The following is a 13,769-nucleotide window of genomic DNA, read 5'->3' as shown; positions in this document are numbered from 1 at the left end:
TCCTGTTCAAGTACCACCTTCACCTTAAAATTCTCAGCCTTGATTTCAAATCTGTCCACAACCTTGACCTTCCCCATCTATAATCTCCTTCAACTCCATACCCTCCTGAGCTATCTCTGCACTCCTCTCATTCTGGTGTCTTTGGCCTCGCCAAGGATAACTGTTCCTCCATTGGTGGTCATGCCTTCAATTGTCTAGGCCACAAGCTCTGGAGTTCTTCCCCCTACAACCCTCTAACTCTCCTTAGGCCTCTTGTTACTTGATTAAGTATTTGATCTTTTGACCTAACATCATCTTACGTGGCTTGGTGTCATTCTTTATTTTGCAATGCTCCTTCAATGTGCAATTGGATATTTCATTACATTAAAAAGTTCTATATAAATGCTATCTATTTTGCTGTCAAATCTACACATAATAAATAGGAATCAAGGATGTTGAAGAAGAAATTGTGATGAATAAATGGGGTCATCCGCAGTCAATTTATAAGGAATTCCGTATTTCACTGATTTTCTTTTCTGTCCTTTCAATTGCTCAAGATATTAGGAAACATGAAGTGGAAGCCATGGCTGCTGTAATGAAGAATTCCTTTCCTTTACTTGGATTTGCAGAGCAGACACAGCATAATGTTATGAACTAATTTAAATAGTCTTCATAAAAAGAAGTGATTGCATTCTCAGTCCTAAGAAGCAGCTACCAAATTTAATGAAATCACATCTTTCTTTGTGCATCAGTGCAATTTAAAGTTCTTTATATCTTCAATCAAGGTGTGTGCAATGTAAGTTTCCCACCTCTGGGATCCAGATTTAATTCCAGGTTAAATTGATGAGATGAATTTCTCCTCTAACTATGCAGGGGTCCTTGGTGAAGTGGGATTCAGGAGTTCCAACAGCCCTCTATGTCAACAGACTTGAGGGAGCTTTAGTGTTCTATATGATGGGGGCTAAAACAGGATGAGGTCATGCCATATCCCACTGCTCATTCCAAGTGCTTGAAATAAGAAGAGATCTAGTCTTCAGTTTAAGCATCATCTTAATGAGAATGCTAGTCTTGTAATAGAAAACAAATTGATCACATCTCTGGATTTCATTAATCTCTGGCCTGACACAACAAAAAGTCATCCAGATCTGTTTCTATTCCAGTTAGAAGAGTATTATTTTAAACCTTGTTTTGGGAAGCTTGGTTATCAAAGAGACATGCAGCCTGATTAATACTCCATGTTTCCCACAGTATATCACTATATACTGCAGTGATTAATCGGTACTCTTGAGTTAATTTCTCATTATATGCCCATTTTCAAAAGAAGCGGAAGAGTTACAATTCACTGCTTCTGTTGTTCTGGAACAGATGAAGTGAATCAATGTTCATGCATATGCTAATTTGTTGTGTACACACATAATTTAACTTCTCGCAATAAATTTGATTAGGTTTAAGCCTGAAAAGCTTTTTCCTTTCCTCTGACTGGTTCATTGGTTTTTTTTAATTGCCTCCCAAGAAGATTGCCATCTTTCCTGGCAATCTCACACTTGAATCTCCCTAACCAGGTTGCCACAACAATGAAACTGTCTTAAGCAAAATCCTGAATAATAATCATTGTGACTGTTACCATGGTGCACAGACCCTCTTCATTCTGCAGTCCTTTAAAACAACCATATAATTCTCCTCCAAAACCTTTCTTAAGTTATCCAACACAAGGTTCTTACATTTCCAATTGTAGTTTTCTTCCTACCCCAACACTATTATCTCCAGCAAACCTTCAAGCAAATCTTGGCCTCCTTTGTGACTTATGTTCATAGAAATCATAGAATCCTGACAGTGTGGAAACAGGCCATTAGTCCACACCAAACCTCCAAAGAGCATCTCCCTACCCTGTAACGCTGAACTCCCATGGCTAAACCACCTAACCTGCACATCTTTGGACTGTGGGAAGAAACTGGAGTACCTGGAGGAAAACCATGCAGACAAGGGGAGAATGTGCAAACTCCACACAGACAAGTTGCCCAAGACCAGATTCAAATCTGGGTCCCTGGTACAGTGAGGCAGCAGTGCTCTTCACTGAGCCAACCTGCCGCTCCAAAATATTTTGAATACTTTGGAGTCATGTTCTTAAAGTATGCCAATAATGCACAGTTAATGTCTCACAATCTCTTCACTGTGTTGTCAGATTGTTCACCTGATATCTATCAACAGCTCCAATTAAGCATAAGCAAAAGTAAACCACTCACTTTGATCCTCCCCAGAAACTCCATACCCTTGCCATCGATTCCACCCGTTTGATTAGAAGATATAGCAACAGCAGGTCCTTTGGACTCTTGAGCCTGCTCTGCCACTCATTGAGATCATGGCCTCAACTACAGGTTCCTGCCTACCCCAACCCAGTACATTATGAGCATGTAAGCCAAGAATCTTATCTTTCTGTGCCTTAAAAATATTTTATGAGCCTGCCTCGACCGTTCTGTGGAAGATATTTCTATAGACCTGCAACCCTCTGAACGAAACATTTCTCATCTCTTATTAAATGGGACACCCGTTATTTTTGAACCACACTCTCTGGTTCTCATCTCTTCCAAACATCCTTTCAGCATCTAGTCTATCAAGTACCCTCAGAACCTAATATATTCCATCTCCATCCCTGCGATATGTCAGATCCAACTGGGTGGTACATAAAGTCTGCAAGCTCTTCAAACCTGAGGTGACCATTCTCATGAGGCCAACTTGCTAAAGTCTGATGAACACAGTTAAAAATGTGTTTATCACACAAAAAAGAAATTTACAGTATCAATTCACAGCTGTGTAGGACCTAATTTTGAAATTATTTTAAAAACTATGTTTCAAACTATTTTCTTATTGAAGTTTACAGATTAATGAGTTTGTGAATAAATCTAAAACAAAAGTCCATTCATGTCCTTGTGGCCATAAAGTCTCACTTCATATTTACAGCCTTCTGAAAGATATTCAAAAACTCTCAAAATTTCAGATGAAGAGGGGAGGTTGAGGACTGTGGTCAGTTTTGTGGGCAGACTCTGTATCTAGTATGATGTTGAAACGACATTACAGTAAATAGCACAAAACAGATTGGCACCAAACACAATTGTGGATACAATTCTGTGATCTTTTGAAGTGGCTAGACCAATATAAAGAGAATTATGTCGGAAAGGACAACATAATTGAACAGAAATGCTCTTTGGTGGACTTATTATTCCTGGGTTGGGGAAAATGGGTAACTCATACAATGTAAACTGTGTCAACTGTAGGAACACTGAGTCACAGAATATATTTTCCTCTGACTGACTATGCCATGTATTATTGTGCTTTGATCAGCATCAGTCAAAATTATCTGGTCTTTCAAAATCAGGGCATAGCTTTTCCAACTATGTTATAGACCACCTATTCTAATTTTACTTTATTTTGATTGTGGACTAAACTGGGAAATGGTACTGTTTTACAACCAAGAACAGAGGAGTGAATTGCTGTACTTGTGAGAAGCAAGTTACTGAAACTTATTTTAACTCATAGAACATAATAGCGCAGTACAGGCCCTTCGGCCCTCAATGTTGCGCCAACCGGTGGAACCAATCTGAAGCCTATCTATCCTACACTATTCCATTTTCAACCACATGTTTATCTAATAACCATTTAAATACCCTTAAACTTGGCGAGTCTACTACTGTTGCAGGCAGTGCATTCCACGCCCCTACTACTCTCTGAGAAAAGAAACTATCTATCACCCCTCAATTTATAGCTATGTCCCATCATGCTAGCCATCACTATCTGAGGGAAAAGGCTCTCCCTGTCCACCCTATTTAACCCTCTGATTATCTTATAGTCTCAATCAAGTCACCTCTCAATCTTCTTCTCTCTAACAAAAACATCCTCAAGTCCCTCAGCCTTTCCTCATAAGACGTTCCCTCCATTCCAGGCAACAATCCAGTAAATCTTCTCTGAACCTTTTCCAAAGCTTACACATCCTTCCTATAACACGATGACCAGAACTGTACGCAATACTCCAAGTGCAGCCGCACCACAGTTTTGTACAGCTGCAGCATGACTTTGTTTCTCTAAAACTCAACCTTTCTACCAATAAAAGCTATCACACTATATGCCTTCTTAAGAACCCTATCAACCTGGGTTGCAACTTTCAGGGATCTATGTACATGGACACTGAGATCTCTCTGCTCTTCTACACGACCAAGAATCTTACCATTAGCCCAGTACTCTGTATTTCTGTTGCTCCTTCCAAAGTGAATCACCTCAGTCTTTTCCACATTAAACTCCATTTGCCACCTCTCAGCCCAGCTCTGCAGCTTATCTATGTCCCTCTGTAACCTGCAACATCCTTCAGCACTTTCCGTAACTCCACCAACCTTAGTGTCATCCACGAATTGACCAAACCACCCTTCTATGTCCTCATTAAGGTAATTTATAAAAATGACAAACAGCACTGGCCCCAAAACAGATCCTTTTGGTACACCACTAGTAACTGAACTCCAGAATGAACATTTCCCATCAACCACCACACTGTTTTCTTTCAGCTAGCCAATTTCTGATCCAAACTGCTAAATCATGCTTACATTGTTGTTCTATAAGCAGTGGGGAATGGTGTAAATAGACAACATGGCACTGGGGCATGTGTACAAACTGCAATTTGGCCAGTAACAAGTAGCTGATTAGTTTGTGCATTTGTGACAAGCTGTAGATGCTGACAACGGCTCTCCATATGTTGCTTCATTTGCGGATCAATTGTGCATGTATACAGGAAGAAGCCTTCAAAACTCTTGTGGGAGAAGAGATGTGAGATTCTCTTTCTTTCTCTCTCTCTGTCTCTATCGCTTTCCAGTAAAACACCTGTAGCAAAAGAAAGCTGGTTGTTTTCTCTCATGAGTTACTGTAAGCTGTTCAATAAGTCCGAAACTTCACAATTTTTGAATCAGTTGCTCTGTGTCTCCTGTGAAGAAGTGAAACAGCCGTAAAGCAAAAAAAAAAGACTACAGGATATGAGAAACAAAAAAAAATCAAATCCTGAGGAGTGGCAGTTTTGAACTGCTTCCTTTGTACTTTTTAACTCCTCCTACCCATATCCCAATTTTGTTTGTGCGTGTTTGCTCGAGAGAGAAAGTCTAGAAGGGGCTGAGAGGTTGAACTAGTAGGGTTACATGTTGACAGCTCATAGTTGTTTATCAGTGGTTAGAATCTATTTATCTGTGATAAATAGAAGTCCTAAGTATAGAAAGCTGGTCACTGTTTTCTACTAACCTGCATCTATCAGACAGGTAAATTTTGGGGACTTTGAGTACTTTGGTAAAGCCTTTAACGTCTGACTCCTGGAATAGCAGGGCTTGCCTTTCAGTGGGCTAGCCAGGTGAGATGCAACACCACTCTCTTGTCTGTTTTCTCACATGTCTTTTACTCACTTTTACACAATTTAGCAATAGTACACCCATTTCATCTCATCCAAGTCATTCATATGTATCATAATTATCACTCGAGCACTGAACCCTAGCACTTCACTACTTAAGGGTTGCTATTCCCTGAATGTCCCTCCAATCCCAACACTGACTTCTATTAGCTCACCAATACTTTATCTATGCTAATATACAACTCCCAATGTCATGGGCTCTTACCTTAATAGCCTTATGCAGAGTACTTGATTTCGATGCCTTTCATAAATCCAAGCATATTACTTCTACGGGTTCCCCTTTAGCTATCCTGATTCTTATCTTCCCGAAAGTTCTAATAAATATATCGTGTGTGATTTTCCCTTCGTAAAGCTATCACTCTACTTGAATACATTATGATTTTCTAAGTGCTCTGCTGCTATATCTTTTTTTAACAGACTCTAATCATTAACGTTTTCCCAATTAAATTTCTCTTCTACTTCATCTGGCTTCTGATTTTCTATCCTCTTTAAATAACAACATTTCCTGATTGCAACTTACTGCAGCTTTTCATCATCCTCATTAACACATTCAATTTAATATCCTCATCATCATGCCTCTCTATGACATTGTCCAACTATACCTGTATGGTATGTCCTATAGTCTTATACTACCTTTTACAACACTTCAACAGTATAAGCACTTCAGAAGTATATCAGTCGTTATAAAGTTCTTTGAGATGTTTGAGGATTTGAAAAGGGTGCATATGGAATACTTGGTGTCTTTGTGGCTGTGTGCAATCACAAAACAGCAGTGTAAAGCCACAGAAAGGGTTCAGGAAATTGTTTGATGAATAATATTTGATCTTCATTGCTATCTTTACTCAGATGCTTAAAATAATTATAATCAGAAATCACTCGAAGAAAGATGTAATCAACACTGCCACTCTTTCTTGGCATTAATGCCAAGCACCAGGTTTCTCTACTTGTTACCAGTAGACAGATCTCATGGGGCTACCAGTCAACTCAAGAAAACATTAAGATGTGAAATGATGACCTTTAAGAATAGGCCATATCTCACCTGCAAAGGGAATAAACTCTACAATGACGGTCAAACTTTGAACCTGATTTAATGTTCAACAAATCATTTTGCTCAGTTTAATCAATTTTGTAATTTTATATGTTACTTAGAAAAATGATTGATTGTAAAACTTACCTCCATTTGACCCTTGGCCATGATTAAAATTAATTTTTAATTACCTTTGACAAATGAATGAATGAATACAAGTGTTTGATCTTTCTTTTTGCTTTCTATTTCGTCTTTAGATGCTCTGCCACTGACATTTTCTGTGTTCTAATTGCACCTTTGCTTAAAAATAAAACCTAAGCCATCATTAACTCCACAATGTGGACCTCTTAATGCTAATGCTCTTCTGTCTAGGCTTAAAACCAATCTTTTCAGCAAAACCTTTGGACATCTGTCTTAATGTCTCCCTCCGCAATTTGGTTCTGTTGCATTATTTATTTACATTTGTGACATTTTACATTGAAGATCTTGCATCAATGCAAGCTGTTGTAGCCTCCTACCTGTATGCGTCCTCCTATGTGCTTTCAAATGAGAGCTTTTTGTGTACACTTTATTGCAGCCCTCAAAATCACACCTGTGTATACGCCGTTTCTTCGAATCAGGGGACTCAGATCTTCGCTGTAGTCTTGTACCCTCAACACTGAAAGGTGAATCCGAACTGAAAAAGGACACAATGACCATATGATAAACACAAGCCTAAACTGATGGTTATTCACCTTCTGTGTATATGAGGGAAGAACATAACATGATAGGAATTGAACAAATATCACAGAACTAACACTTCTGGTATGAAAATATGTTGTAGATTGTGCTCTAAAAAGGAAATAATTTCAGCAAAAATTTTTGTTATATCTTAAGCATTGTTAGATTCTCTTCAGAGGTGCTGAAGATTGATCGTTAATGATCAGTTTTTTTGATGGGCTCAAATTCAGATTCACAGATCATGGTAATGTCCATCAAACCACATAGCCTAGCAGAATCCCAAACCTCAGTGAATTATTACAGGAGCCTAACTGAAACATGAACCTTTGTGAAAAGTCTGCACTGCTATAGTTACTCTGGTTAGTACATGATTAACCAATTTTAGAATTGAATCAGTTTAGCCAAAGTATTTAAACATTGCGTTGTATTTACTGTTTGAGTAATGCATACCCAAAATAAGACAGGATTATAATAAGAGCTGCCAATAACTGAGTGCAAATGAAAAATATTGACACAACTGGATTTGATTAATTGCTGTCAAATGGGAACAGTACTGATATTGTCCTTCATAAGACAGGTAAAACACTGAAGTGTACATTGAGTCATTGTTTTATTATCTGCATACTGACATGATAAGCCTCGATTGTAAAATGTAGTTTGCATAACCTTGGTTTATTCAGCACAACATTGGATTAGTGCAAACCCTGAACACTGCAGTGCTTAATACATCTGAATATTCAAATGTATTCCATTACAAAATCATTAACTGATCTAATGCTAGATTTAAATCTTCTCATATTGTATGAGATGTGCAACACAATGTGAGTTAAACTATCTCCACCACCAATCAGTCATTATGCTGTCCACCACAGTTCCAAACAACTGAGTGTGCAGTCATTTGGAAGCCCTGTCATACAATTGGGATAAATTTTGAACAATTGTACCCCATTGTGATACAGATCAGGTAGGTAACCATTTCCAAGCTTATCTGGATTTACCTAAAATGACGCTAGTGAGTAGCCATAATGATCCTGGAACAGGATGGGAGAATCTAAATTAGCTGGGAATCCTGCTCTTTATCTATTACTAGTGGTCCCCTTACAGGATGTATGTAATGTCAGACAAGGAGTTATGTTAGACTTAGCCCATGCTGCTATAGTGATTTAGTGGCCTTGTAAATGTGGAATAATGCAAACCAAATTGCACAGTGCATAATAAGTTCTGCTTCCATTTGCTACCTGAAAAATTGTTTGCCTTCATCGCCCCTTGAGGGACAAGGAGCAAAGGTTGTTGAACTTTATTTGTGCTCTGCTTCAGAATTTGCATTCTTGATTTTTGTGAATATGTTATTGATCAGTATGGTTCAGTGTATTAAAGCATGTACCACTGCGACTGTTTGCAGAACATTTTGCTGAATTGCACTGTCTTCTAGGAGGTCTACAATGACTCAGTCATTGCTGACTGACTCATCACTGTGGACCATGAAGTGTCATCATTGATATTTTTAATCAAACTGTCCAAATGTATTATGACACACCTGTAGAACAGGTGGGACTTGAACCGAGGCCTTCTTGCTTAGAAGTAGGGACACTTCCACTGTGCTACATGAAATGTCATTATAAACATAGGGAAGTGGAACCTCATTCAGGGAGAGATTGTAGGTTATCCCCCTTCGTGCAAAAATGTGGAAATTTAAATGAGGCACTCAAAACTGTGAAAGTTGTGACAGAGTAAGATAGGAGAAACTTCTCCTTCTGGACGGAATATCAGTAGTCAGGGCACAGATTTAAGATCTGTGAAAAAGAAGCAGAGGGCTGATGATCTCGAATGCATTACCTGTAAAGGCAGTGGAAGAAGATTCAATGGTAACTTTAAAAAGGGAGTTGGATTAGTCATTGAGGGAGGAGTCATTGAGTGTAAGTGTCAGTGAGAGTGTGTGTCAGTGAGAGTGTCAGTGTGAGTGTCAGTGAGTGTGTCAGTGTGTGTGTGTCAGTGTGAGTGTTAGTGTGAGTGTCAGTGAGTGTGTTAGTGTGAGTGTGTGTGTCAGTGTGAGCATGTCACACTCCATCCCCACAATGCTGCAACATACTATGGTAAGCAATCACACAGCATTGCTCAATGGCAGCAATAAGGGCCCTCAACATAATTTATTGTTTTGTACCTTGGCAAGTCAGGAATGTTGTAGAGCTAGAAAATGAAGGGTAACTCACACATGAGTGCAAAGGAATATCTGTGGACATTTCTTCACAAGGACAATACAAACCACAAAGAAGTGGTTGGTGGTGGCTGCTAGGATTATTGGGTACAGCAGTTTAGACTGCACCATGAAATCTGTTGACAGAAGAACCGCAACAATTCTAATATATGTGCTATTTTCATTTCCTCTTCGCCAACAGTGGAGTGATTCATAAATGAGGTGCTGCTGACGACTGCAACAAGCTGCATTTATATTGTACCTTCAACATAGCAAAATATCTGAAGGTGATTCTCAGCGATGGTTGGCCAACAAAAATTGGCATCAAATCACATAGGCCAACATCCAGACAGTCAACCAAAGCTTTGCTCACAGCTCTGAAAAGAGCCTTTCAAAGGTGGAGCATATGACTGAAGTGTGTAAGGATGGACTTCCAGAGTCTAGGCCTTAGGCAACTGAAGTACTTATGACATAAGTTGAAATCTTTGGTCAATGAGGCTACAAAATCAAAATCTGATCCCTACACAGCACAATGAGAGCTGCAGGGTTAAGATTCGCCTATAGAAACCCAGCTACATTGGTGAATTGCTCCTTCAAATGTTACTTGATTCTATTGTTTTGCAATTGATGTTTTTCTTGGCTCAGTAGAACATTGCCAATTAAAAGGAGATTCACCTAGCTGTGTCTGGGAAGAGTCCTGTTTGTTTGCATGAGCAAATTACAGTCAAATGTGAAAAATTATCCCACTGTCAGTTAACTGCAATAAAAATACTCTGCCAGCTGTGAAACTGTGGACACAAACTAGCAAATAGTTTTGGTCCATCAAATGACTGACCCATCAAAACAAAAGGTGCACACTGCCATACTACTCAGCCTGGGCTACATGAAGATAATTCGATAGTTCCCATGTCAATCGTGCCTGAGGTTTGCATTGTCATAAGTGCCATTTATTTTGCACATTCAAATTATATTCTGTAGCTACCCTCCAATCCTGCATATTGCTGGAGAAATCATCCTGTCAGACCGGTCATACTCAGTTTGCTGAAGGTCTCATAATGAGTGTACAGAAACCTTAAGGCCCATCTCATCTGCAGATCACGCCTCATCAAGGTATTGTCAATTGACCATTTGAGTACAAAGAGTATTCTTTTCAGAAGTGGTCAAATACAACTACTTACAATATTTAGAGTCTTCTTGGTAATGTAGATACTCAGTGCTGGTGTTCAGTCACAATCACTCTGAGCATCTCCAATGACTGTGTCTTTGATCCAGTTTGCTTGACTGTTTACTATCTAGGGGCTCAGGGATGAATGAGCGTAATCTAGCGTTTATGCCATTTCTAGCATTCATGAGAAAAGTGAGACATCTCTTTGAGTAAATAATACATAAACAATGAATATCATCTTAACACTTGTCAACTGTCATTTGGGTATACCCTGTCAAACTTAGATGATGTTGTCCATTTCTTTCAGGGCTCAATTCATCTGCTTATACCTATGAAATGACAGTACCTTTTCAACTCCTCTGCCTGTTCTAGAAACTGCCAAAATTAATCTTCATTGATATCATTTTACTTGTTGTGTGAATTTTATTACTTTACAAATCTTACTTAGACTGCATCCATGTAGTGTGATAGCATGGTTTTTTTTTATATGGAAACCAAACTTAGGACTTATACTTTTACAGAGTTGTACAGGATATTTAAATCAACCTGAAGCACGTTACATCTCCTCATTGTTATATTATGCTTCATTTTAATTTCGGATTCAATGGGCAAATAGAAGCTTATGGAAATTAACTTTCCGTGAAGGGAAGAAGTGGTATTAGTTTAGTTAGAGAGAGAGAATCTTTCATGGCCTCAAAATCCCAAAGCAATTTATAGCCGATTTCTCAGTTTGAACTGTAGAAATTATTATAATGGTGAAGTACTGTGGCAGTTAATTTGCTCATAGCAAGCTCTCATCTGCAGCAATGAGATCATTCATTTTTCTAATTACGGTTAAGGGACAAGTATTGACCAGGGCATTGAGGAGAACTTGTTTGCTGTCCTCTTGCTGTAAATAATGCCAAGGGATCTCTGACATATACCTGAGTGGGGAATCAGAGGCTTGGTCGAACAAATAAATACCAAGAGTGCACCCAAAAGAGCCCCCTGAGCGCCAATCATCAACTTTGATTTTAACAAGGCTTAGATTTTTCTGGATTGTTAACTTTTATTTTTAGAAATATTTATTTTTCAAAAAGAATATTGCTGGTAGTGATAATATTAATATTATTTTTAAAATCTAATTGAGATGATTGAATATTCAGCAATATGGTGGTGAAACTACAAATCCTCTTGACTAAATGTCAGTAGGGGTTTGGACAATTTGATGTTGATAAAATCTTTGCCCCTCAGTTCTTCTTTTTGTTGTTATCCTCTGCCTAATTTAGTTAAGTCTTGTCATCTGTGTGGCTGAAATCCAAATAACAAAGAGGACCTGCGATAAAAACACAACTGATTTGGACATCTGAACCACTCATTAGTTAGTCTTTTCAGCTTTTCTGTGTCCTACTTGAGGTTGCAGCTGTTCTAACCTGAATGCAAACTATTCGTTATTTAAAGCAATCCATTCATATCTGGTGATTTCAATTTTCTTCCAAGGTCCTGTTTCTTATTAGCCGCTAACTGCAAAAATTTCCAAGTGGAACTTTCAGTGAACCTGCTGAAACCAACACTTGATTATAAATTCAGATCCTCTTTTCTAACGTGTCATGGCATGTTCCCTGGTGGTGGTGATTAAAGATTATTTAAAGAATCCTGCCCCATATGGCAAATAAGGAGTCTACTCGGTAATCACACCTGTCTGAGCAGCTTGAGCTGAGTCCATTCTCTCATTGCCTGTAGCCCTGCAAGTGTATCATCTAAGTACATACCAACAGTGTACATAAAATAAACTGAAAAAGTACCATTTAAGACAATAGCATAGTCCAAATATGGGCAATTTAGAACTAGTAACAAAGTGAGAGATTGATCCAGTGTTTATAATTGCTTCCTCAGTGTTCATTTATTAATGGCAGATTTGGGAAGGAGAAAATTGAATTAATTTCCAAATTTAGATCTTCTATCAGTGAGGAGACACAGTTTTGTTACAGGGAAGTGATGCTGTTTGCCATATCTACCATCTTGTGGTTTAAAATGGAAATGCAACCAAAGTCAGCCCATGATGGTAAAAGTAGAACAGCAGTTGTTCCCAGTAACATAGAGGCATACAGCATGGAAACAGACCCTTCAGGCTAATGTGTCCATGCCAACCAGATATCCCAATCTGATCTAGCCTCATGTGACAATATTTGGCCCATATCTCTCTAAAGCCTTCCTATTCACATACTCATCCAAATGTCTTTCAAATGTTGTACTTGTACTAGGCTCCACCATTTCCCCTGGCAGCTTGTTCCATACACGCACCATCCTTTGTGTGAAAAGTTATGTGCATGGATGAAAATGCATATAGTGCCTTTTCATGTCCTCAGAAAAGATTTAGACTTTTCACGAAGAATGGAATAGGAATTGCGGCACATGAGCTGTGATGACATCTGCTCCAAGCAGATCAATTATGTAATAAACTGCTGTGCAACAAACAAACAAAGCAATTTATTGAATGCTTCTGCAAAGGAAAACTTGGGAAAAATGCTCCTTCAGAAATATTTCCCTAACACTGCTTTAGAAGGTTTAGTGTGGGAGCAAACACTCATGAGGATTGACACTCCAGATCTGGACTGGGCAGAATCCAATTTCTGGATTTCACCTGGTTCTTGTTTTGGAGGTAAGTTCATTTTCTGACCTGGACAACTTACATCAGTACTAAATCTACACAATTAAAATACACTTAAAAGGGGACAAGCGATTTCCTGGCAGTGGTTTAACACATGAGAAAAATACTACAGGTGATTTGGAGATGGGAAAGACAAAACACGCTCAGTTGTATGTAACAGCCCTCCCGGAAAGGGAGAGAAAATGCAGAGCTAAGGACAAAGAGCATAGTAGACCATAAGACATAGGAGCAGAAATTAGGCCATTCAGCCCATTGAGTCTGCTCCACCATTCAATCATGGCTGATATGTTTCTCAACCCCAATTCTCCTGCCTTCTCCCTGTAACCCTTGATCCTCAAGAACTTATCGATCTCAGTCTTAAATATATTCAATGATCTGGCCTTCTGTGGCAGTGAATTCCATCGATTCATCATTCTCTGGCTGAAGAAGTGTCTCCTTATCTCCATTCTAAAAGGTCTTTCCTTTGCACTAAGGCTGTGCCCTCGGGTCCTAGTCTCTCCTACCAATGGAAACATCTTCCCAACATCCACTCTGTCCAGGCCATTCAATATTCTGTATGTTTTAATTAGAATCCCCCCCCCCTCATCCTTCTAAGCTCCA

At 38.8% G+C, this 13,769-nt stretch overlaps 1 protein-coding gene across 5 annotated transcripts in view; it reads right to left on the bottom strand.

Annotated features, from left to right (window-relative positions):
* Positions 1-13,769, bottom strand: part of klf12b (Kruppel like factor 12b) — a 284,772-nt gene that overhangs the window by 18,506 nt on the left and 252,497 nt on the right. For all 5 annotated transcript variants that reach the window (XM_072577971.1, XM_072577972.1, XM_072577970.1 and 2 more), the window contains one exon: positions 6,959-7,116. In XM_072577971.1, the coding sequence (XP_072434072.1) occupies positions 6,959-7,116 (158 nt within the window). The remainder of the gene's footprint in view (positions 1-6,958; positions 7,117-13,769) is intronic.

This window comes from Chiloscyllium punctatum, chromosome 9, assembly GCF_047496795.1.
Source record: "Chiloscyllium punctatum isolate Juve2018m chromosome 9, sChiPun1.3, whole genome shotgun sequence".
Taxonomy (NCBI): domain Eukaryota; kingdom Metazoa; phylum Chordata; class Chondrichthyes; order Orectolobiformes; family Hemiscylliidae; genus Chiloscyllium; species Chiloscyllium punctatum.
The sequence above is the reverse complement of the archived record's forward strand: the minus strand, read 5'-3'. Positions and strand labels throughout refer to the sequence as shown.